This window comes from Nesoenas mayeri (genome assembly GCF_963082525.1).
Source record: "Nesoenas mayeri genome assembly, chromosome: 7".
NCBI lineage: Eukaryota > Metazoa > Chordata > Aves > Columbiformes > Columbidae > Nesoenas > Nesoenas mayeri.
This window is the reverse complement of record NC_137551.1, coordinates 18,072,758-18,095,394: the sequence shown is the minus strand read 5'-3', so window position 1 is coordinate 18,095,394 and position 22,637 is coordinate 18,072,758. Positions and strand designations below refer to the sequence as shown.

At 41.7% G+C, this 22,637-nt stretch overlaps 2 protein-coding genes across 4 annotated transcripts in view; one reads left to right on the top strand and one right to left on the bottom strand.

Moving 5' to 3' along the window:
• SYNPO2L (synaptopodin 2 like) overlaps positions 1-466 on the bottom strand; it is a gene marked incomplete at both ends in the record, with an annotated part of 34,951 nt that extends 34,485 nt beyond the window's left edge. Inside the window, one exon of the mRNA XM_080347502.1 lies at positions 362-466. Coding sequence (XP_080203628.1) covers positions 362-466 — 105 coding nt within the window. The remainder of the gene's footprint in view (positions 1-361) is intronic.
• Positions 467-2,477: 2,011 nt separating this feature from the next.
• Positions 2,478-22,637, top strand: part of SEC24C (SEC24 homolog C, COPII coat complex component) — a 38,271-nt gene continuing 18,111 nt past the window's right edge. Inside the window, exons 1-8 of one of the 3 annotated variants that reach the window (XM_080347399.1) lie at positions 2,478-2,528; positions 10,215-10,417; positions 13,357-13,440; positions 15,675-15,816; positions 16,791-16,960; positions 18,234-18,650; positions 19,888-20,018; positions 21,227-21,295. In XM_080347399.1, the coding sequence (XP_080203525.1) occupies positions 10,243-10,417; positions 13,357-13,440; positions 15,675-15,816; positions 16,791-16,960; positions 18,234-18,650; positions 19,888-20,018; positions 21,227-21,295 (1,188 nt within the window). In that variant the 5' untranslated portion in view covers positions 2,478-2,528; positions 10,215-10,242. The remainder of the gene's footprint in view (positions 2,529-10,214; positions 10,418-13,356; positions 13,441-15,674; positions 15,817-16,790; positions 16,961-18,233; positions 18,651-19,887; positions 20,019-21,226; positions 21,296-22,637) is intronic. The other 2 variants (XM_080347401.1, XM_080347400.1) reach the window with 2 other exon arrangements.

The window sequence follows — 22,637 nt, the reverse complement described above, 5'->3', positions numbered from 1 at the left end:
CTGGATGTCTTAAACAAGTACTGAAGCTTCCATACTTGAGTCCCTTTTCCTGCACTGTCACTGTGGTTATCTCTGCTGACAACTGAGTTGTGGAGATTATTAAGTGTCTGAGCTGTACAGCCGTGCACCGAAGCAGGTCTTCACCTGACATATGTCTCCACCTCAATAGCATCTATTTCAGTACCCGCATCCTACCCCACACCCTGCTTGACCATTCCACCCAAGTTTTCCTTTTAAAATCTGCTGCCACAGCAAGGAGTTCCTGAATTCCCTAATGGTAGTGAAAGATGCCCAACTCAGTAGGGATATCTGAGTTCAACGGAACAACTCTGCCTTCACAGTTCACATCTCGAGGTCCTACCTTTGACACCTGTAGGGGTCTTTTCTGCTCTGATCCCCCTTGCAGCCGGAAGCCCCAGGGGGCACCTCCAGACAGGGTGATGAGCATTTCTTCTTCAGCTCCCATGATTTCTGCGCTTTGGATATTTCGTCTTCCCAACTTCAAAACAGACTCCAGTTCTTAACAGGCACTATCTTCTACTCCCATCTTCACAATTCACACAATTCTCCAGTCCCCCAAAAGGCCCACTGCTCACTTTCTCCTTCAGGTTCACACAAACACAAGAGGAGAGTTGAGACTGTCAAGCCCAGCCTTCCCTGCTCTTCTGGACTCTCAGCTGCTGCTCTGCCTATGATTAGACATTTGATTCTGCTCTTGGTAAGGGGCCAGAGTTGTCCTACACACGTGTCATGTCAATCTCACCCTCTGTGCCCCCCCACATACACCATGGATCTCTCACAGGAGCATGGCTGAAAATAGCACACCTCCTGTCTCTCCAGAGCTTTGTCTGACACTCTGGAAGCATTTCAGTAAAAAATTGATTTCCACTTCCCATTCCAAATGCAAATTTTAGAATTAGCCAGCACCCAGGATTCAATAGTATGAGTTTCAGGCAAGGACATGACACAGGCACAAACTTGTACAAGATCAAGTGATAGCACCTGACCCTGAGAAACTGAATAAAACCAGCTTCCAAGTGGTATGGTCTCCACCTGTGTTTCTCCATGTAGCTAGTGTTACTACACCATAGCACTCTCTGTCTGCCATGAAAACCAGATGCAGACTACAGATGTAACGTGCTCCCTCTGCAGCTTGCAGCTCCCTACAGCCACTTCCAATATTAGACAGTGGAACAGCCAGGATTAGCTACACAGATGGGATTCAAACAGTTCTCTGTGGGGCACCACATACTTAGACTCCCCAATGGCCAAGAGAATGGTTTGGACCTGGGTCCTTCATTGTCTTCTCTTTAGGATGATGGCAGACAAGACCTCCTGGCTACCCCAAGCCACCTTGACCTCTTGGAATTATAGGGGAAATAAAGTCTATGTTATCTCTTCTGTTGCAGAGCTTGAAACATAATTTTGTGTTAAGATCCTGAGGACAAACCTCTTCCTTATTCTGTGTGTGCTCAGGTTTCAGTGACTAACAAGTAGCTCAACCAGCCTCTGTGATACCCTTGTACCATAACAAAGGATGCAGATTTGCTATGACACCATTGCTTGGGTGACTACTCCATTGCAAATATCGTAACACCGCTCATCCAGCACCATTGCCCGGTGCTGATGGGTGCACACCAACAGTAGGTAGTGAACAACTCTTGCACCACCATTGCATTTCTGTGCAAAACTGGGTCCTCCTGTGCTGCGGTTTCACAGGCCGCTGCCAAGACACGGCACATGGTGTGAACTGTGGGGCTGTCGCGTGCAGGGACAGGAGTTGGGGTCCATGATCCCTGTGGGTCCCTTCCAGCTCCTCGGGACACTCTGTGATTCTCTGTCACAGCCAAACGCACCATGGCCAGTGCAGGCCCAGGCACCATAGCCCGGCCCTCAGCCCCCCGCTGGGCCGCTCTGGCGGTGAGCCGCTGGCTCCGGGACGGCGCAGCACCGTGAGGAGATGGCCCTCGCGGCGCTGTCCCCGCCCGCAGCCACAGCGGCCCCGTCAGAGCTCTGCCACCCGGTTCGGGGCTCGCCTGGACCCAGCACAAGTGCACGGCGCCTGTCGGGCAAGCGCGGCTCCGGCCGGCGCGCCCAGCCGCCGGGCGCTGCCGGAGCGGCGCTGACCGCAGGCCGGCCCGGGACCAGCACCGGGATCAGCTCCGCCGGCGCGGCGCGTCGGGCCGGGCCGGGCCGGGCCGGGCCGGGCCGGGCCGGGTCGGGTCGGGTCGGGTCGGGTCGGGTCGGGCCAGGCCGCCCCCGGCCAACCGCCCAGCCACGCGGCGGAGCGCGAGCCCTCCGGCGCAACCCCGCGTGTCCGGCAGGGCAGAGTCCAGCGTGCGCCCCCGCAGTGACGTCAGCGCTCACGGCGCCTGCGCCGCATCCGGGCCCTGCCGGGCGGGGCGCGGCGGCGGCCGGGGGTTGGCGGGGAGTGCGGACGTGGCAGCCGGCGGGCGGGGGAGCGGCTTCCGGGGAGCGGCGGGGCCGGGAACCGGAAGCGGGCCCGGCAGGAGCGGCGGGCAGCGGCGGTGAGTGGGGCCGCGGAGCGGATCACGGGGGGATGTCGGGCCTGCCGGCGACGGCTGTGCGGGTGCCCGGTGCGGCCGGGGGACTGGGGCCGCGCCCAGCGGCTCGGCCGGGGTCCGAGGCTGAGGCGCTGCCGCCTTCCCCGGCACGGAGCTGGGGCCTGGCCGCGCCCGGCCGGGTGACACGTCGATCCCGCCGTGCCTACGCGCCGCGCCCGTTCTCTGCTGGGGCCCGGGTCTCACCCGGTAACGTGTCCGGGCGGGAGCGCCGCTCGCTGCCGGCGGCCGGGCCGGGCCCCGCGGGTGCCGGCCTGCAGGGCCGGGCCGGCTGGCGGCGGGACCTGGTTCTGCTGGGCACGGGCTGCCCCGCGGGGAGCCGTCGGTGTCCCGGCGTGGTGCGGCGAGTCCTGGGCGCTGTGAGCCGGGCCGTCGCTCCTTCCCGGAAAGCCGAGCGGTGCATATCGGCCCGGATGCGCTGTGCGGCACATAGCGCTCAGCAGCGTCCCTCACCTCCTGTAATCCGCGGATCCTTCCCCTGGCGTTTGTGTTGTGCTGGTCAAGCTTCCATTCATTGCAGGCTTGTAAAGGACGGTCGCCCTGTGCGGAGACCCGGTGACTGAGTTTGGTTTGATAGTAAAATGTAGCGATTGTCTGCCTGTGGCTTTGAAGAGGGAAGGGAATGAAGGTGGCATGACCAAAATACAAATGTAGTCTTGACAGAGTAGTTATGAGTAGTGAACTCTTGCTTTCCATGTGGATGGTGCTTTCAACGTGTTTGTTTTATATTGTTGGATTTTGCTTTCAATCGTTCTGAGCAATCCTCTTTGGAGTAAAAAGAAGTTTAGTTTCACTTATATTTGTTCTTGGGACGTACCTGAGTATTTTTCAGTATGTGCATGTGGTGTTTTAGCTCTGAAATTGTCATCAGAGAGATCTTGCGAAACCATCCAAACTGGGCCTCTTTGGTCACTGTCACACTGTAGTTGAAGTTCTGTGGAAGTGGTTTCTGAAATACAGGTGAATTGCTTACACCCACGTCAGAGGTTATTCACCCGGGTTAACATTTGTACAGTCATGCTAAAATACAGATTTTTCAGTTTAGTACTCAGTGTTGATAGTTGTTGCCATAGTTCCATAAAAATATTTCTAGATCCTTTCCTATTACAGGGTTCCTTAGTCAACTTTACCAAATGCTGGAGGAGGGGATATTAAAAGGAGAAAAATTGCCATCTGTCATTTAACATGGACTGCCTTTTTGTTGTTGCTGTTTACAAGCAGCGTAAAATCACACCACTAGAATGGGAGGTGATTCATTGCTGATTTTGTCCTAAAGCCTTTACTGTTTATTAATATGAAGTTATCCCAAGTTAGAGAACTTTGACTTTAACCTTTGCCTATCCCCTTCTACTACTCAATCCCCGTTCTTGCAGAGTAGGTATTCTGGTTGTGGGGTGGATAAAAATACATGTGGCCTAATACTCCAGAGCCTCTGCCTTTAGAGGAGCCTTACCTTCAATCATGTATATACACTGTGGAAGCATAAGCATTTCTATCTGGTTTTATGTGGAAAAGATTCTTGCTTCTGGAACTACCCTTTTCTGCTTGAAGCTGTACTGCTCAGGATTCTTTATTGCTTTAGACAGACTGTGAAGTGGACATCTATATAAGGAATATTTTTTCTTAATATGTGGTGACATTCACTCTAGGATCTAATTTCATGCCTGAAAGCTGAGTTATAGCAGTGAACAGATGCCTAAAGGTTTATTTATTTAATGAATCGTTTGATGCTTATACCTCTTTGGCTGTTTTTTCCTTCTACTGTAGGGGCTATATTTTCTTCCTGTAACACTTATTATCAGGAGGGTCAAAATTCCAAGAAAGAATTGATGGTTGGCTAAGGAAGGGCAAGGTACAAAGAGTGGCTAAAAATGATCAACAACAAGGTTTCCACAGAGGACAGAAGGTGGATGTTTCTTGTTCTTTAGTTTTGAAAAGCTTTATTAACAATGAATTGTGAAGATAGAACTTGTTCTTATGTTCATTGTTAGCATAGAAGGCACTAACAGACAGTATAAACTGGGCAGTATGCCTTACGAAAAGCTAATTCTGAGCTTTTTTGTTTATTGAGAGCGATGGAAATTGCGTAACGCATATTTGTGTAGAGGAAGTCAGAGTACAGAAATTTTGGATGAAAGATGGTCAGTGTTACAATGTATGCAGAGAAATCTTATTTAGTGTTATAACATGCTTTTTAATCTTATTCTGTATATTCCTATTCATCCATTCTTCCTTCTGGCCTCTTCTCTAAACTTTGAACTACTCTTGTAACTTTTCCTAATCGATTATACTTGTGCAAAGTTCATAGAAATGAGTCAGATGACTTCACACATCGTAACATGTATGTGGAGGTAGCTAAGGAAGAGACAAATCTGTCACTGTCATTTTGTTGGTGTTATATTTTCAGTGACTTTTGCCTCCACAGGGTTGCTGTCCAGAAGTGATGCCCATAACTGAATGGTTTTGAATTTTTTTCTTAGAGCATTGTTACAAAGGTAGACATGTAAACCAGTCCCGCCAGGAGACTTCAGTTACATTTTATACTCGTTGTTGACTTATGTAAAAACCTGGTGGGGGTTACAGGGGTTGGAATTAGTGGTAGGTTTAAGGTTAGGTCAAGACTAAGCTTTTTGCACTCAGTTTTTAACTGCTTTCACTCTTGTAACTTGTGTGTTGTGTTGGATCTTGCCCAAGATGATGAATCAGCCTAACAACACAGGGTTTAATGTGGCACTTGTTTAGAAGAACATAGAAGTGATCACACCTTAGATGTGAACTGTATTTTTTAGGTCCTGAAACCAGAAAGATGGCTTCAGAACAGTCCAGGAAAGAGTGGGCTGCAAAACACTGCCCCAGTACCTGTTTTATCAAGAAGTTCTAGCAGTTAATCTATCCTTTCTTCTTCTGATAGTGTCTTCAGTGAAAATATTGTGGCTTCTCCACTTTCACTGGTATTTAGTTATAAAGTTTCATTTTGAAAACTGTGTGTCTTTTACCTCTCATGAACAGTTAAAACAGGTCTTTCTGGTGGTGGCTCAAAATGCATAGATGAAGAAAGTATTAACTATGGTTTGACAAGTTGAGAATCTGCCCAGGTGGAAAGAGAGAGCCACAAAAACACAGCTAAATTAGAGAGTCGGTTCCAGTAGTGCCATTTGGATTGATTTGGACAAATATATGGGAGCCATCCTGTTATAATGGCCTGAGCGGTTCCAGATCTGTCTCTGACTTCCAGGATATAAGCTGCATTTTCAGGATTTTCTGTAGAAAAACAAAACAGAAATTTCTTGTACGTGAATAAATGCAAGTGTTCCATGAGTGCTTGTGGAGGACATAGTCAAGCAGTTGGAGAAACAAAAGCAAGAACATCTGCCTTTCAGAAGAGTGTTCTTAGCTCCAGAGTCTAGGTCTTCCTAAGAATGGCATAATTTTGCTACTTCTCCAGAAAGTTGCAGAGCAGAAGCATTAAAAGCACTGTAGGTGATATTATGAATTGGTCTATGAGAATGCTGATTGTCCCCTTCTCTCCCACCTTTTAGAAATGGTTTTGATTTCTCTGTTCAGAAATCAAGTAGATGTATTTCTGTCAGTTTCAGCACAATATAGGAGACAATGTTGTCATTTTTCTAAACATCAGTCTACCCAGAAGATGAAACAGACAAGCCTTTTCTTTCTCTAGGACCAGTAAAAAAGATGCTAGCATCTTTCTGAAGGTAAGTAATTTTGCCGCATGCATTTCCTTTAGAAACCAATCAAGAACTGATGAGATCAAGCTTTTCAGTTTCAAAAGGGAATTCAACAGTGAATGCAGACCATAAAAATGATGAATATGCAGTTTTCAGTGATTTGGGAGATTTGCTGATTGAAACAAGCTCACATGAATCACTAAGTGTTTTTTTTTTAAAGAAAACAGCCCATTAAAACTGGACTGTAGTCTGCTTTGGATACTAAGGAATATGGAAACTATTGTAAAAGTAAAACAATTTTTCCCCTCCCAGATTACTGTGTGATTTTCCCACAACCATTTGTTGCTGATGAGCACTGTTTGTCTGTCTTGTATAACAGTGTTCCAGTATGAATTTTAACTGTCTAATTATTTTGACCAGAACTTCCATGGTCAACTGCCTTTATACAGAGGAATAGAAAATGGCATAGAGTGACTGCTTCATACTTCGCAAGATAATTGTTATTTACATTAATGATTGCTTGCTGTCGTACTATTTTCCCAATAGCATGAGTCCTGCTATTTGATCTTTGTGTATTGTAACTGCTGAGTAGTAATACAATGTTCAACAGCATGTTTTAATATTATATTTGGCCTCATTTTGGTCATGTGTAGCTACATGCAAAGGAATATTCTCAACATTTTAATCTAGTGAAACAGCCTATTTTCTCCATTTCTCCCTATCAGGTGTATATATTTCATTATTTCTGTGATTTTTTTTTTTTCTTATTTTTTCTACATGTCACAAGACAGAGCGCATAAAATTCTCCCTTCCTTTCCTCTATATCTCTTCAAGTGACCAGATTCTAATTTACATAGGTGTTTTTTGAGTGGAGACAAAATGAATGCTGTTTGGTACAAATGACTTGTCCTGGGGGAGAAGAACAATGGGCTCATTCCAGGACAACTGTCTTCCCCCTTCTCAGAGGTGGAGGCTCTTGGCCCTGCCCCTTGTGGTATTCCACATCAGTGATGAGTAAGCGTGCCACTAGCCCTATGTTTGGAGCAAGTCAAGCAACCAAAGTAATGAAGCAACCTTGTCCTTGACTTCAACACCAGTGTATCTACCTTTCTGTCATTTGGGACACTGAGTTAGAACCATCTCCTTCGTGTAGCTACTTTTTCCATAGAAAGTGTAGGAAATTATCTCAAAAATCTTTTCCTCTGTAAGACTTGCATTAAGTGAGCTTATCTCATGGTTTCAGTATTATTGCAGAGAGAGCAACAAGCTAACCAATATTGCCTGTTTAAGTGGGAAATACTGGTATTCACGTGAGATAGGGGAGGGAAGACTGAAAAGATCATTGGGTAAGGTCACCTGTTGAGTATACACTCGCAAGGGTCATGCTTGTGTTTTTGCCTCATCATGCTTTAAAAAAAACAAAAGGAGGGGAAAACAAAGTATGAAAGATTGATCTTCTCAGGCCCTGCAGTAATTTCTTGTTCAAAGATCTATTCAAGGATTTCTGTAGGTGTAACTTGTGAAGAATGTCTTAATGATTGTAGCCCAGGAGGTATCATGATATCCTGTAGGATGCTGCTCCTTTGCCTGCAGCTTTTCCTGGAGGAAGGACCTGTTAGTAAGAGCAGTGAGTAGAAGCCAAGTTCCTCATGGACAATCCAATAAGCAGTAGTCAGGGCCAGGAGGAAGAGGAAGCAGCTCTCCTTCCTTGGCAGAAGACCTGCCTGGGTGTTCCATGACATGTGGGTAGAGGAGTCTTCTCACTGTAGTGCCCCTTCCCTTTACTCCCCCTTTGCAGGAGGAACTCTCCTGATTTACTGTTTGCACTGGTGGGAGGTGATTGGGTTAGGTCTGTAATTGCAGTGTGGTGATGCTGGTTGCCTGCCTGGGGAGGAAGAGGTTAACCTGCAGGGGAACTTGGGAAGGGAGCAGGTCCCAGAGTCCAAATTTCCTGGCCCCATGACTGGTCAGGTTAGACTGTTCTGCAGAACTAAGTCAAAGGTGGTGTTGGAAACCAGGATCTTTATCAAGGACTCTCTTGCTGTCCTGTTTATCATGTGTAATCATGTTTAAAAATACTGCAGGCTAATAAAAAGTTCTGTGAGGTTGTAAGCTGTTGCAAGTGACATTAGATGTTACTTTCAAGACCAAATTACCTTTAAATATTTTAAGAGAACTTTTTTTCTGAACAAAAGCCCCATCATTACCTTTATACAGCTTGAAGAATAAAAATATAAAACTTCATTTATTTCCTTTCTTATAAAGTTTAAGATCTAATTTCACAGTAACCATTAGCATTGTTAGTATTGACATTTGTCATGTTTGCTACCTGCAGTAGGTTAAATGTAGTATGTATGTATTTATTATGCTAGCTTTCTTCTGTAAGTAATAGATTGCTGTGTTGCGATATATGTATTTTCCCTTTATGAGATATATATATATTTATATATATATATTTGGATGTGAAAGAATTTGTTTCTGTGTGGATGGTTCTTACAGAGCTGTACAACTGTTGTATAACTTGTTGAAATAATTCTTAGACATCATATTTTTGGTAATGTGAAGAACCAACCTTAGCATTGCTTGGCACACTCAAATCAATGTATAGGCAAAACAGCTGGTGTTTGTTATCCGCTTGAGTTAAGCTGTAGATTCTTTATTGGGATTTGCCTCTACTGGCTGATGGCTGTTGCAGATGTATGTCTCCTTTGTGCTAAGATTTACTATGTATTTTTAATGCACAAGTTCATCATAGGGTTTGGAGAATAATATGAGGGCAAAATGAGTTATTTGCCTTACCTTAACTTTGCATTTTTATATAAACTGCAGTCTTTTAATAGAAAATTGCTCTAAACACACATTTCTTTGCAGTGCTGGTGTAGATAGTCTTAGCTGAATAAGGTAACAGTGACGTACAGAGTGTCCAAAGCAAGACAGGGGATGAAAAATATCCTTGAGAAATAGACCATGAGGGAATCTCCTGCCCATGAAGGCTTCTCCTTGCCTGTCCACAGCTCAAGGACTCTGTGGGTTATCTGCCTGCTTGGTACCATGGTGCTGTAATAACCGCCTGCTTGGTTTGGGCTCTCCTAGTGCCATTTCTGTTTTGGTAGCGAGTCTACCGCTTTATACAGTTAGTTAGAGGAACTGGGAATCTGTACGTTAAGCAAGATTTCTTGCACAGCTTTGCTAAGAAACATCTGCCTCTGATGCTCCCATTCAGGTCTTTCCCTTTTGTATAACTCCTTTAGTGATGTCTTTGCCTGGGATGCTTTTCTGTTTTGGACATCTTTCTTAGATGAACATGATGCTTTTGGAATATCTTAGTTTTCTGAAATTTATGTACATAACAAGAACTTTAAATCATCTATTGTTAAAAAACAAACAAGCCCAAAAACTCTATATTGGTCCTGTTCTGCATTCTATCAAACACTTCAAGAAGCAGCTTTATGGATGCTGGAGTGTGTGTTGCTTTTAGTGAGGAAGCATGATCATATAGACCAGCACAGAGATGAAAACTGAACTTGTTCAGCGTTATTGAAGTGTTGTTATGTTAAGGAGTCATTTTGTAATGAAATCTCTTTCTGTTGGTCTGATGTTCTCTGAGGTGGAAATAGTTTGTAAGGTGTCTCAGGAAGCTTGATAATAATCTGCTATGGAGTGGTAAATTATGGTATATTTTTCCTAAGAAGATGATCACAAGACTAACCAAGGTGAAGCAGCGAATAAGTTGATTAGAAAACATAGTTTCTGAAAATACTGTTTTCTAACTAGCTCTTGTAAAGCATTTATCTTACTTGAAAAAATTGCTGTGCAAGAGTAAATAACCATTAATGTTTTACTTTCCCTAATATCTCAGGAGCTCTTGTTTCTGTGAAAACAGTAGAGAGGTTGGCCATTGTGGTTTTATGTCTGCTAAAAGCCATTTTCCCCCCTCTTTTTGCAGGTGAGATTAGTTTGGGGATGTGAATAAAATGAGTGTAAACCAGCAAGCTCACACAGGGCCTCCTTATGGGCAACCTCAGCCTGGATATCAGGGTTACCAGCAGCCTGCCTACGGAGGACAGCCATTGCCAGGGGTTCCTCAGTCGCAATATGGAGCTTATAACGGGCCGATGCCAGGATATCAACAGCCAGTCCCTCCACAAGGTACTTCTCAGTCAAAACCTAATGATTGATAACCTGTGAATTGTTGCGCGGATGGATTTTTTTTTGTATACTTCCTATTGTTAGTCTTTATTTTTTAGTAGAAATTATCTTTTCTTCTGTATGTAGCTTACATGATGTTAAAAATCATGGTCTTCCTGTACTTTCTGAGGTTATTATTCTATCACTTGTCCATTTTAGTAGGGCTTACTCTTCTTGTAATAGCTCATAAAATTAACATGTTGAGAAGCACAGCCTGCTTTTTTTCTGTATTCCTGCCCCCATGGTACTGAAGCACATGACCAGGACAGTCTTCCTGATGAGGTTATGTTGAGGGGCAGCAGTTAGGGACTGTAGGAGATTTATAACTGAGACTGCCTAACATTATTATGTAGAAAGTTCGGTTCTCCTTCCTGAAAGATTAGGACCTACAATTCTAGGCAGAAATTGTATTTGGAGCTGTTTTCTCTAATGCCTTTAAAATCAATAGAGAGCTTGTGGACATGTGGGCAAGCTAATGTATTCCAGAATTTCCCTGGTTCTGCAGGATCATATCACTTGTTGCTTTTGTTTGTTAAAAAAAAAAAAAGCTGCTTTTTTTCTGTTTTCAAAACAAAGGCCAACTTAAAATTATTAAAGAACCATCGGAGTCTGTGTTTCCAAGTACCTGAGTTGCTTTAGGAGATTAATAGTGACTTTGGCATCTGAAATGTAGAGGAGAAAACACTGTTGCTGTCAGTAGAAGTATTTCTGCCTTTCAAAATCACGTGGATGAATTCAGTTCTGCTGAGATAAGCACAACACAAACTTTCACTCTGAAATGTTTGTTTAGATTTCAGATTGATATTCCGAGGAGTGAGGAATATGCTAATCATGCTAATAGTCTCTGTATTATTCTCCCATCCAAATACATCTTGAATTTTTTGCAACTTCTTGAACTTTAAGCTGAACTCAACAAGAAGGATAGAAGAAGCAAAGTATTTGTAGTTGTCTTGAAACTAACAGAAGTGGGAGACTGAAATCTGGGAGCTGAATGATTACCCCGTTGGCTTTTTTGTCTGGAGTTACCAGGGTAGTGGAGTAGAAGAAGAGTTAGTGTGGTGTGGTAAAGAATGGGTTATTCAGTTGCTCCATCTTCCTTTTCTTTCCTTAATCTTCTCTTCTCCTCCTCTCAATAAATCTCTTTCAACAGCACTTTTAATCTGTGAGTTTTGAACTAATTTCACAGAGGGTTTAAATTGCTATAAAAGTAATGAAAAGCAGCAGTGGGCAGAGGAAAGGAACGCTGCTCTCTGGGAAGAGGCGCAGAGCTCTGCCATGGAGCGCTCTCTTGGGCTGCTCAGTGTAGCCATTGACCAACAAGAGTTTCCTGTCCCATGCAAGAAATAGGGAGAAATTGGACTTGCTTCAGTGAGGGAGAGGGACAAAAACTGCTACAGATTTGTTCAACAAGTTTAATCAGTGCAGTTATTTATAGAAAACAGGTTTTGTCTGAGAACAGTGTGAAGTATGTTTAGGATCTTTGTGAAAAGAAACTGATGAGCATCAGATACTTCAAGAATTATTTACAAGTCTGAAAAGCAGACTTGTAATTCCCTGTTAAGGGAATTAAATTTTTCCTTCTGAATTATTTCTGATTTGCCTTTTTAAACTTCAGAACAAAAGAAATGTCATTCATAACAGCTCAGTAAGGACATAACTAGGAAGCTTGATAGCCTGCATATAAACTTGTGCAGATTAAAAATGCAGATTTTGTTTGTGCTAGTAACGATTGTAAAGTGGTTTGACACCGAGGGCCGCAAGGTGGTCTCATATGGGCAACAAAAGTGTATTGTACTATTCTTAAGTAGGATCTCATGTACTGTATTGATATATCAGGGAAAGGCCACCCATTTGTGAAGATTTCTCTTCTGTCTTTTCTTATGAGACCATTCTTCCTAGGCTTAGCAGACTGTATTAGGGAGATCTCAGTTGTCAAGTTGTGCATTTTGGACCTGTTACTGTAAATCCAGAAGGAAGGAATGTAAAATTCAGAGCACTAGCACAACAGCCAGAAGTTGACCTGTCAGTAGCTCCTGAAGATGGCATTCAGGTGAAAATAGGCAAACAAGCAAAGCATTATCAAAGAGAGCAGATAGGTGATAGTGAAGACAGTGACAGTTATCCTTTCTACCCCCATCTCCAACGCATTCTGTCTATTGCTTGTCTTTGTAGCAAGATCCGTTGTAGCTGCATAATGTAGAAAGAATTAATTTCAGAGGCCCTAAGTAATAGAAATTTAGTGAACACTGAGGGGTAAAAGGAAAACTGTCAATGTTATTCTGTGATCTCAAAGTAGTTGTCTTAGGGATTTATTTTTAACAATAAAAATTCTTGTAGGATTGAGTGGAGAAGTGTTGGGAGCAGATGGCATCCTCAGTCAAGGAGCCTTTTGCATCTGGTTTACGTGGCAAGCCCTAGCTCTAACTAGTGGAAACATAGGAATTCTGTGCCAGTGATGCTCCTCTTGCTGGGGACCAGGAGCGCAGTACTGTGCTGCCAGCTGAAAATAGCTGCTGCTTGTTATGAACATGTTGAAAGAACCAGGACAATTTTGTACCAGTCTATCAGTTTCCTGCTAATGAGATCACGCAGTTGAAAGTGCAAACACTGTTATCTGAATACCAGTAAGAATTATACCGCTGCTGGATTGTTTTACATAGACTCAGTTTACGATACTATTACCACTTGTATTAACATTAATATATTAACTATGTTGGTAATATACATTGTGCAAGATAGAACAGTGAGAGGGTGTGTAGCTTAAGGAATAATGTGCTAAATGTGACATGGATTTTATGTATATGAAATTTTCTGCACTAGGTACTGTTCTCAGCCTTGGAAACACTGTCTCTTGGTGCTTTTTCTCAGGCTTGATTTACTGGTGTATTCTGTCTTTTCAGGTTACTTTCCTTCCTTGGGGTTCCCTTCAAAGGGCTCTCCTGTATCTCTCAACTCTGATACTTCTCTTGCACCCAATTTCATAGGTAAATGGTGTCCTTTCTGTGGGAGTATTTATGCTGTGCTGCTTCTTCTGTGCCAAGTTCCCATTTAATATGGATATTTATCTCAAAGGTGTGGGTACCTGATTATTCAGGCGGAGGTGGGTGGGACACTTCCCAATCTATTCGTAGGTAGCACTCCAGAAACATAAATAGGCTATGAAGAAATAATCCTAGTGGAAATCCCTTATGCCTGCAGATTCATAGATAAAACCTGACTTGTGACTAATGTTTTCTGAAGTCTGATTTCAAAACCTGAATTGGCTGAATGAGGTTCTGTCGGGGAGAAACCTTAGTTTAAAAGAATGCAATCTCTCACTTGAGAGAGAACTAAAACATGAGGTTTGAAATGATAGCATTGCCATGAAGAAATGAAAAATCTACCCAAGCACCAGGAGGTTGTTATTGGAAGTCATGGAATATTTGTAAGTTGTGTTTTCATTTAAGGGAAAAAAATAAGCTTTTAGCTTCCTGGACTAAGCCAAATAAATGTCAGGAATAATTATGATTCCAAAAGCTATGGCTTGAAGAAAGCAACACTTTTGCAAAGCTAGCAAGCAAAATGTAAGAATTAGAAACGCTGCAAGAAATCATATTGCACCTTTCCTTCTTTCCAACTTTGGGAAGTATTTTGGAAGAGCCATTTCTAGCAGTGTCAATTTGTTAAGAAGAGTGAGGAGTCAAAACTAGGCCAAGACCATATAGTCTCAAGGCTTTAAGTAAAATCACAGGCATTTCCTGTTTTGCTCTAATCTACCTCCATTTTGAGGTCTCTGAGTAAGAAAAATATCTCAAAGGTGCTGAAGGGGAACTTCAGGATTTCTCAAGAGTAATGACCTTAAAATAATAAACCTCTAGGTATTCATACCTGTTCAAGTGAATTTTTTTCAGTGGCTATTTGAGCAGTCTGTGATAATGGTTGCAGAAGTATATTTGTTACAAGAACAAGAAAAAGAAGACTTCAGAAGCTTTTTCTGAAGTAAGCATGTATTTATCAAATTGCATGCCTTTTGAAATTAAGGGGGGGAGGAAGTTAACATAAACAAAAAGAAGTATAGGATCTCTCCAGATATTGGATTAAATATGCTTTCAAAGACAAAGATAACACCGAACAATTTACATATACTATCAAAAGAAAGAGATTCCAAATAGATGAAAGTATATGAGATTAACCAAAAAGGTATCACAAAAGACATTCAGAAATAGAAATACCACACTACATACAAATAGTTAGAGATCAGGAAATGCTTGGCAGGAGAAACAGTAAGACGAAGGTGCTGTAACAGCACTTTATAAAACACAAGATTTAATGAACTGAAGGTATATAAAAATGATAAATGTCTCTGGAAATAATTAAGCCCTAAGTCTCAAAATGAAGAACAGTAGGAGGTTTAGTAATAAAGAAAAAAGCCCCAAGAAATCACTGGTTATTCATACAAGGTCTAGTTAATCCCTTCTTTGAATTTACATTGGCAAGCTTACTATGAATTACATGTAGAAGATAAGATAAAAATATATTAGTTGAAACATCATGCTTTGATATATAAATTATACTGTAGAATTGAAGAAAAGCTTATCTTATTTCCTTTTTCATAAGGGTTCATCACAATAAGGTTTCAGTGTCCCTTTTAAACTTGTCACGCTGGTCACTGTCAGAGACACAGCAGTGTTTATGTACTGCCCTGGTCTCATGAGGCAGTTTACTCTGTTTAGTCATGTATATTTAATGATAACCCATACATGAAGTGTGTTCCCTTGTAGTTCGCAATCACGGTCATATGGTTGTTCTAATTATCAGCATTTTAAACTCAGATAACCTACTTACCTTTCAAGTTGGGAAAACTGACCTGTAACAAACATAAGGTTTCATGTGAATACTTTTCTTGGTCTGGATACCTTACTGACAAGATACCATTCTTTTCTTCATCAAAAGATGAAATTGTCTTTTGAAGACCCTCCACAGTACATATTTTCTACGTGGTCTGTGTAGAGATGTTGACCAGTGACATTGGCTAAAAATATTTTTGCTTTTAGTTTTGCTACTTCTAATATGGTTGTATAAATTATTTGTTGTTCATGGAGTATTGATACATCAATTTGGCCACTGCTAGGCTGTTCCTGCACTTTTTTTATTTCCTGGAGTTTTCATGGTGATTGGTTCAAGCCCTTGTTTCTGCAATGTGTGACTTTATTTTTTTATTTTCCCCTTCTGTCTGTAGGTTTAGTAAGAGCCCCTCCAACATCTGGAGCTCCTCCTCCAGCCTCTGAAGCATCTCTTCCTTCTGGCCACTTGGCATACAGTCAGTATGGACACGAAGATGTGCAGAACGGGGTTCCAGCCTCAGCAGCCCCAATGCAGAGGTACATACAAGAAGAGCAAATCATAACAAAGACCTACCTTGGTAAACCTGTGCTAGATCTAGACCTTTTAGGATCTGAAACAAACTGAATACTTCATTTTTCCTGTGGTGGATGTTGAATTTGTTTATTGCTTCCTTATTATTTTTAAACAACGTTTTGCCATAGGAGTATTTGTTAGACAATAAGAATCTCTGGAGATGAAAAGCTTCTGGAAGGATTTGAGCAGATGTCGGTGACTGATCAAAACCACTTCTCTGAAGACTTTCTATGGGGTAGTCATTTTCCCATAAGGAATTTTCTGATTCCCTTAATCTGTCCTGTTTTAAAACAATTACATCCACACAGCTGTAGTATTTGATTTCTTGGCAGTGTGAATTGATCTATCTGGAGCATGTTGCTGTCTGTCATTACTGAGTAATTCCGTAGGATTGGTTCTGGGTCCTTTTCTGTCCATTGTGGATCCCTAAATTATCCTCATCTAAAGCTCTTGGGCATCTTCTCCAGAAAGATAGTGCCATTACCTCTGTGGTGAAAGTGGCAGCAGTTCTCACTGCTTCATTGTGATTACTAGTTCTGGGGGAAGATGTTTTTGTTTCCTTCTGGTGAGGTTTAGCACTATCAGCTGGAGAGTCCAAATCCTTTGAGCAACAGAGCATTCTTACATAGCTGTGCAGGCCTTACTGTTGCTCACTCTGTAGACTCTGTTGCAGTATTTCTGATTGGCAGTAACTAAACTGGAATTAACAAAAAAATGCTATAAATACAGAATTTGTATTTTAAGAACTAATAGATTTTTTTGATGAAGGGGATTCAGGTTCATGCAGGATATGTGGTTATATTTCCAAAACTGAACTAAAGTGCTTCATGTAAATAATTGAGATCCAGCTAGTGTTTACATGCTAGAAAAAAATTAAAATGCACATTTGTAACTGCTCGTATAATGGGGAATCCAAGTTTCTCATCTTCCTTCTCAGGCCACCTGCTTCTAAGCCATTTCTACCAGGCTCAGCACCCACGCCTGTCCAGCAATATGGTCCCCGCCCAGCCAGTGTACAGCAGCTCGGCAATCACATGGCAGGGATGACGATTGGCACTACTGCTGGTACTACGGCCTCTGCTCCTCCCCCAGCTGGACTGGGCTATGGTGAGGATTCCTGGCTACAGAAATATTCTGTTTCTTTTCATTTACACTAGAAATTTCAGAAAAGATTTGCTCTTGTCAGTGATTCATTACCATACAGTGATGAAAATTCTCTGGCTGTAGTAAATGATAGTTTCCTTGACTAATAGGGTCATTGTTAGGGAAAACACAACTGAGACTATTGCAGCAAACAGTCCAGGAAGCACTGCAGGACAAGAGTAACAACAGAGAATAACAATATTTCTCCTCAGGCAGGTGAATCTTGGTGTGAAACACGGAAACCACCTTTCCTGAAGTAAGCTGTTGGAGAGTCTGCATGCCTTGCCACTGTTGTGCAGCAGCCCAGTCAAAAAAAAAAAGAAAAAGTTCATTAAATCAGAAAAGACTGAAATTATTCTGTGAAGTTGAGAAGAAACTTACTGAAACAGTATCAACTGATTTTAGCTATTTCTTTCTGTTGTATTGCATCTACAGACCCACTGCTGTAGATTGCAGGACTTTTTATAATTGAAGACTAGAGGCTTGTCTTTAATATGTGTAAGCTCGTCTGGCTACACTTTAATGTTTTGGTAAAGTAGTTTTTGACAAGCATCTCTCATACTTTAATGCAGACTTTATAGGAAAATTAGGAGAAGGGAATGCAAATTTCTTTAGCCTTTTGGCAATGTGTTTGCCTAAAATTATCCTCTGAAATAGTACACTTGTAAATACAGTAGATTCTAGTTCCATGCTATTAAAACCATGAAGCTCGAATCCATTCTTGAACTCAAGAAATCAGTAGACAGACTTGTGGTTGTTCTTTTTTGCCCCTTTTTTCTGGCTCTAAATCCTGAAATGTGTTCTGATTATGTAAAATAAAAAGCTCAGACTTTGAGAGGACAATGAAGGATCTATCAAGTCTCAGGTCCCTTGGAGGAGTTTCAACTCTGATCAGTTTAGGAGGGTGTTCACTTAAGGTTTGTCTCTATTAGTATTTATCTGAAGATGAGAAAGTGGTGGACCTGTTTAGATGATCTGGAGCAGTGGTTTCCAACTCATTTTCACCAGGGGCCACATCAGCCTCGCAGTTACCTTCAAAGGGCGGAATGTAATTTTAGGACTGTAGAAATGTAACTACTCCTATATTCATACAGTCCTTCAAAGGCAACTGTGAGGCTGATGTGGCCCTCAATGAAAATGAGTTTAACACTCCTGATCCAAAGCAAACAGGTTTTGCTTGCATCTTAATTGTCTTGAGGATAGAAGAAAATGATGTTTTATTTTCTTTTCTTATCAGGTCCCCCAACATCAGTTCCCCCAGTCTCAGGATCTGGTCTCTACACACCTTACACTGCAAGCCCAGGACCACCTCCTACCAGTGTGTCTCAGGGTCTTCCTTTGGCACAGCCTCCGTTTCCTGGTCAACGCCTACCTGCTCAAGTCCTTGCTTTTCCCCCACCTCCCCCTTCTGCAGGGACTGGACCTTCCTCTTACCCTCCTACCACAGGTGCCCCAAGGGCACCTACCTTGCCCGGTCCACCGCTGCCTGGGCAGACAGCTGCTGGACCACCAGCCTTCCAGCCCAATCACGTGTCCTCACCACCACCTCCACCAGCTATGTCGGGGCCGCACCCTGGGCCTCCCATGGGTGGCCTCCATGGACCACCTCCTCCCACTCATCCTCCTCAGCCAGGATACCAAATGCAGCAGAACGGTGAGTATTCCTGCTGTAGGAATTGCAAGTTACGTGTGGTGTTTGTGTGCTGCGAAGTGGGAACTGGATTTCAGGTTTCTGACTTGAAGGCTTCTGGCTGCACTTCAGAGCTTCCCTCTTGTTTTGCCTTTGCTCATATCTGAAGGACAAATCCAAGACAAACAACAGGATGTATCATTCTAAGATATTTGTTATACGGGTTTTAATCAGATTAATGTAACGAAAGGAATCCTAGCTTACTTGGCCAAAAAGTTGTTTAAGAATTAATGCCATAATTCTGCAAGAATTTGTGGTCAAATTTTTATTATGAACTTTAATGCCTGCAACCTCATCTGTTCAAAGTAGGGATTGGAAATACTGAAAAGCTTTATTATCTTTTTAAAATTTGTGGCCAGTGTGCATATACAATGTGTATGAAAGTTGTTAAATGTTGAGAAGGAGTTGCTACTTTTTCTTCTTTAATTCACAAAACTGTATATTTATCTTCTTGTAGAACCTTTCACATTTTGCATGTGCTTAGAAGTAATATCGGTTAAGCTTTCTGAATTATGAGAGTTTTGGCTGATTTTTAATCAATAACATTTACAGACAGCTAGGATAAAGTAATCATATGCAAGTGTCAGGATTGAGAATCCCATTCCCCATGCAGCTTTGCCCAACTGGCCAGGTAATTTGCTTAAAAATATCTGCCCAAATTGCTATGAATTGTAAAAACACTAATGGGGCAAATTATGCTGTTATTCCATAATGGACTGAAAATGTCTACAGTATTATGAAATAACTTCAGGTAGTTACAAAACAGAAGAGATAATCACGCATTAACCTATTAATGTGTAATTTCAGACAAGCCCAAACTGCCCAAGAGAACTCCTTGCATACCTTTGGTTTGAGGAATTATGTTTCACCCATTAGCTATTTTGCTCTTGTGTGTTCACTTTCTATTAGGCAGTTCTGCAGTTTAACTTAAATGTTCATAGTGCATGATCTTAATGCATATTTTAATCATACTTTTCTAAAAATAGTTACGTTAGTCTAAAAAGTGTGTTTCCTTAAGTCTGGTTTTAAGGAGAACTGTATCCATCAGTTTATTGGCTCACTGATAAAGGTGTACAGGTCTAAGCTGAAGCACTGGGATATCCTAATTAACTGAAAAGCATGTGACTTTCTTGTTGACAGGAAAAATGAGGAAACACCTGCTATTAGCCATTGTTTGATATTGCTGTCCCTTTCTTCTAAGGTTCCTTTGGGCAAGTGAGGGGTCCTCAACCAAACTATGGAGGAGCCTATCCAGGAACACCAAATTATGGGAGTCAGCCTGGACCACCACCTCCACCAAAACGCTTGGATCCAGATTCCATTCCTAGCCCTGTAAGCTTACTTCACTCTTGGTAGTGTGAACTCTTCCATAGTATCTTTCCATAAAACGGAACTGACAAAGACCAAAGCTGAAAACAGGTTTATCGTTCCAAAGAACACCAGTCTGTTCTCCTGCTTACTTTTCTTGTATATTCAGCTTCAGTCTTTTGTTATGAGTAAGCCTGAAGCAGTATTTTTCTTGGCGAAGAAAGAGCACTGCATATGCAAATCAATGCTATAATTCCTCAGGCCTCTTTCTGTACTACGTTACATTTTGAGAATCCTTGAGTGCTTTGATTAAGCTTATTTCTCCATTTCTGGATTCTTGCTTGATGACTGTCCAAGGTGAACTAATTATAGGTTTTGAGGTGACCACCTGTGAACTGTATGATCCAAGTTTAAAGTATGGTTAATAGGACTTGATTGTAGTGCTTTTCCTTTCTCTTTTCCTATAATCTGTCAAAAAGCTTGTTGGCATTTTTTTGGTCATTAAATCATTACACTACTTCAGTCAAACAGTCAGACAGACAACTTCTCCAATTGGTATTATCTTTCAGAATGGAGGTTCTGAGAAAGGATGAGCAGTGATGTGTAATGGTTAACAACGATGCATAATATTAAGCCTGAAAGTATTATTGCTGATAGTAGTTTGACAACAGGAAACCTTTCGAGGTTACTGCTTGCAATTGGTTTACTTAAAAACTATAAAAATACTTTTACCTTGATTTACATATTAGATCTGGACTGGTGCTGTTCAGAAGTTATTGCTATTCAAAAAAGATGATCTGGTTAGACTCTAGGTTTATGTAAAGTTTATGACCGTATTTTTTTCATAGAAGAAAAGTAGTCTTTAATTGCTTGCCTGCTTCCCTTCTCTCCCCACTAAATAAGATCTCAAATGGCTTGCGTCAGCTGCCTTCATTTTAGCATGTTCTTAAAGCATAAATCCTGAATTTCTAACTGAAATGAGCACGTGAGCCACTGCCTCTCTTAGCAATGCCTTCGGAGCCCAGGCCCTACATCCTGGCAAAACTGGGTTTGGGATCAGCATATGCTGCAGAAGCGGATGTTTCCTGTTGCATGAACCAGTATCCAAATGTATCTAATTCCAGTGCTACAGGTGTGGGTAGAGAGAAGTAACACTGTTACTTTTTGTTTTATTATTCTCTTATCTTTTTCCTTTTTTTTTGTGGCACTCTGTTATTTTTTTTTAAAAAAAGCAACTTAATGAGCTGCCACCCCAGCAGAAACCCAGGCACAGAATAGACCCAGATGCAATTCCTAGTCCAGTAAGTGCTGTATATGTGTCGATTGTAGTCTGTGTGTTGGTGACCATCTATGCATGCCTGCGACCTGAACTTCACCTCACTAACCATCCATCATTAATCCTTTACCCTTTCCTTGCTGTCTTCTTCTTGCCTTGTAAAAATGAGTAACATTACACCACAAGAGGTTGTTAAAAATCTTCTCTTCCATGATGAATGGCGAGACAATAGAAAGCAGACTTGCAGAAACAGATAATGAAGAATGTCTCCCCATCACTTTGTCTGATCTATAAAATACCTTTTTCATCCAATTCCAACTGACAGTTTTAGTGTAAGCCATCAGTATCATTGTCCATACAATGTGTGTCTCGTGTTAACATACACAGAGCATGAGCCTTTGTAGCCATGTTTCCTACCAGTTTTGAGCAGAATTTGATTATTCTTCTTGTTGATATACCAGTACTGAGCTAGTGCTTTGACGGTCTAAAATTGCAGGTGAACTGTTTTGTTTTGATGTTAATTCCTGATGTAAATCTTCTAGTAGATTAATATGAGGCATGGGGAGCTATGAACATTCTCTCATTATCTGTACTCATACATAACCATTAGATTTTGAATTTGAAAATCTAATGTTTATGTGTAGAGAATCTTACCTAAAGAAAGAAAAAAGCAGCTACCTTTTGGATTGGAAGTAAAAAACACATTTGACTTTCCATTACCATCGTATCACTTCTTTCTCGTTTAGCCAAAGTTGATCATACAAGAGGAACCAGTGGTGAGATCACAATGTCAGTCAGTCTGTAGAAGTTTGAAGTGGGACTAGGTTTATTGTAGAGCACTCACTGCTGACGCTATGGGAGGTATTCTGCTGGCAACTTGGAATCCTTAGTGAGAGGGTAGAAGTTCTGCCATGCAAACTTCTGCATTTCACAATTCACTCTAGGCAAAAGTATATGTGTTTGGTGGCAAAATATGATCAGAAAAATGATTGCTGACTTTAATGCTTTCATTTGAGTACCCGTATGGAAATATAATTTAAACTGTATATTACTTCAATTTTCTGTTCTTACGCAAAGGTCAGAGGATATTTTGGTCAAGGAAAACTGTTTAATGTGTTGCCATTATCTTAAGCATATTTACATTAATGAAGAATTTCAAATACTAAGAGATTTAAGATTTTTACTGGCTTGTGAAGTTTAAGCTTGATTTACTGACAATTCTACTGAAATGTCGCTTTCCACAACCCCAGAATTCAAATCATAAACTGTTGAGCACCACAGAGTAATGAGGACTTCCACCTGAGCTTGCAAGCATCTGTCTTTAGGTCGGAGTTATTGTGGTTAGAAATAAGCTCATACCTTGAAAA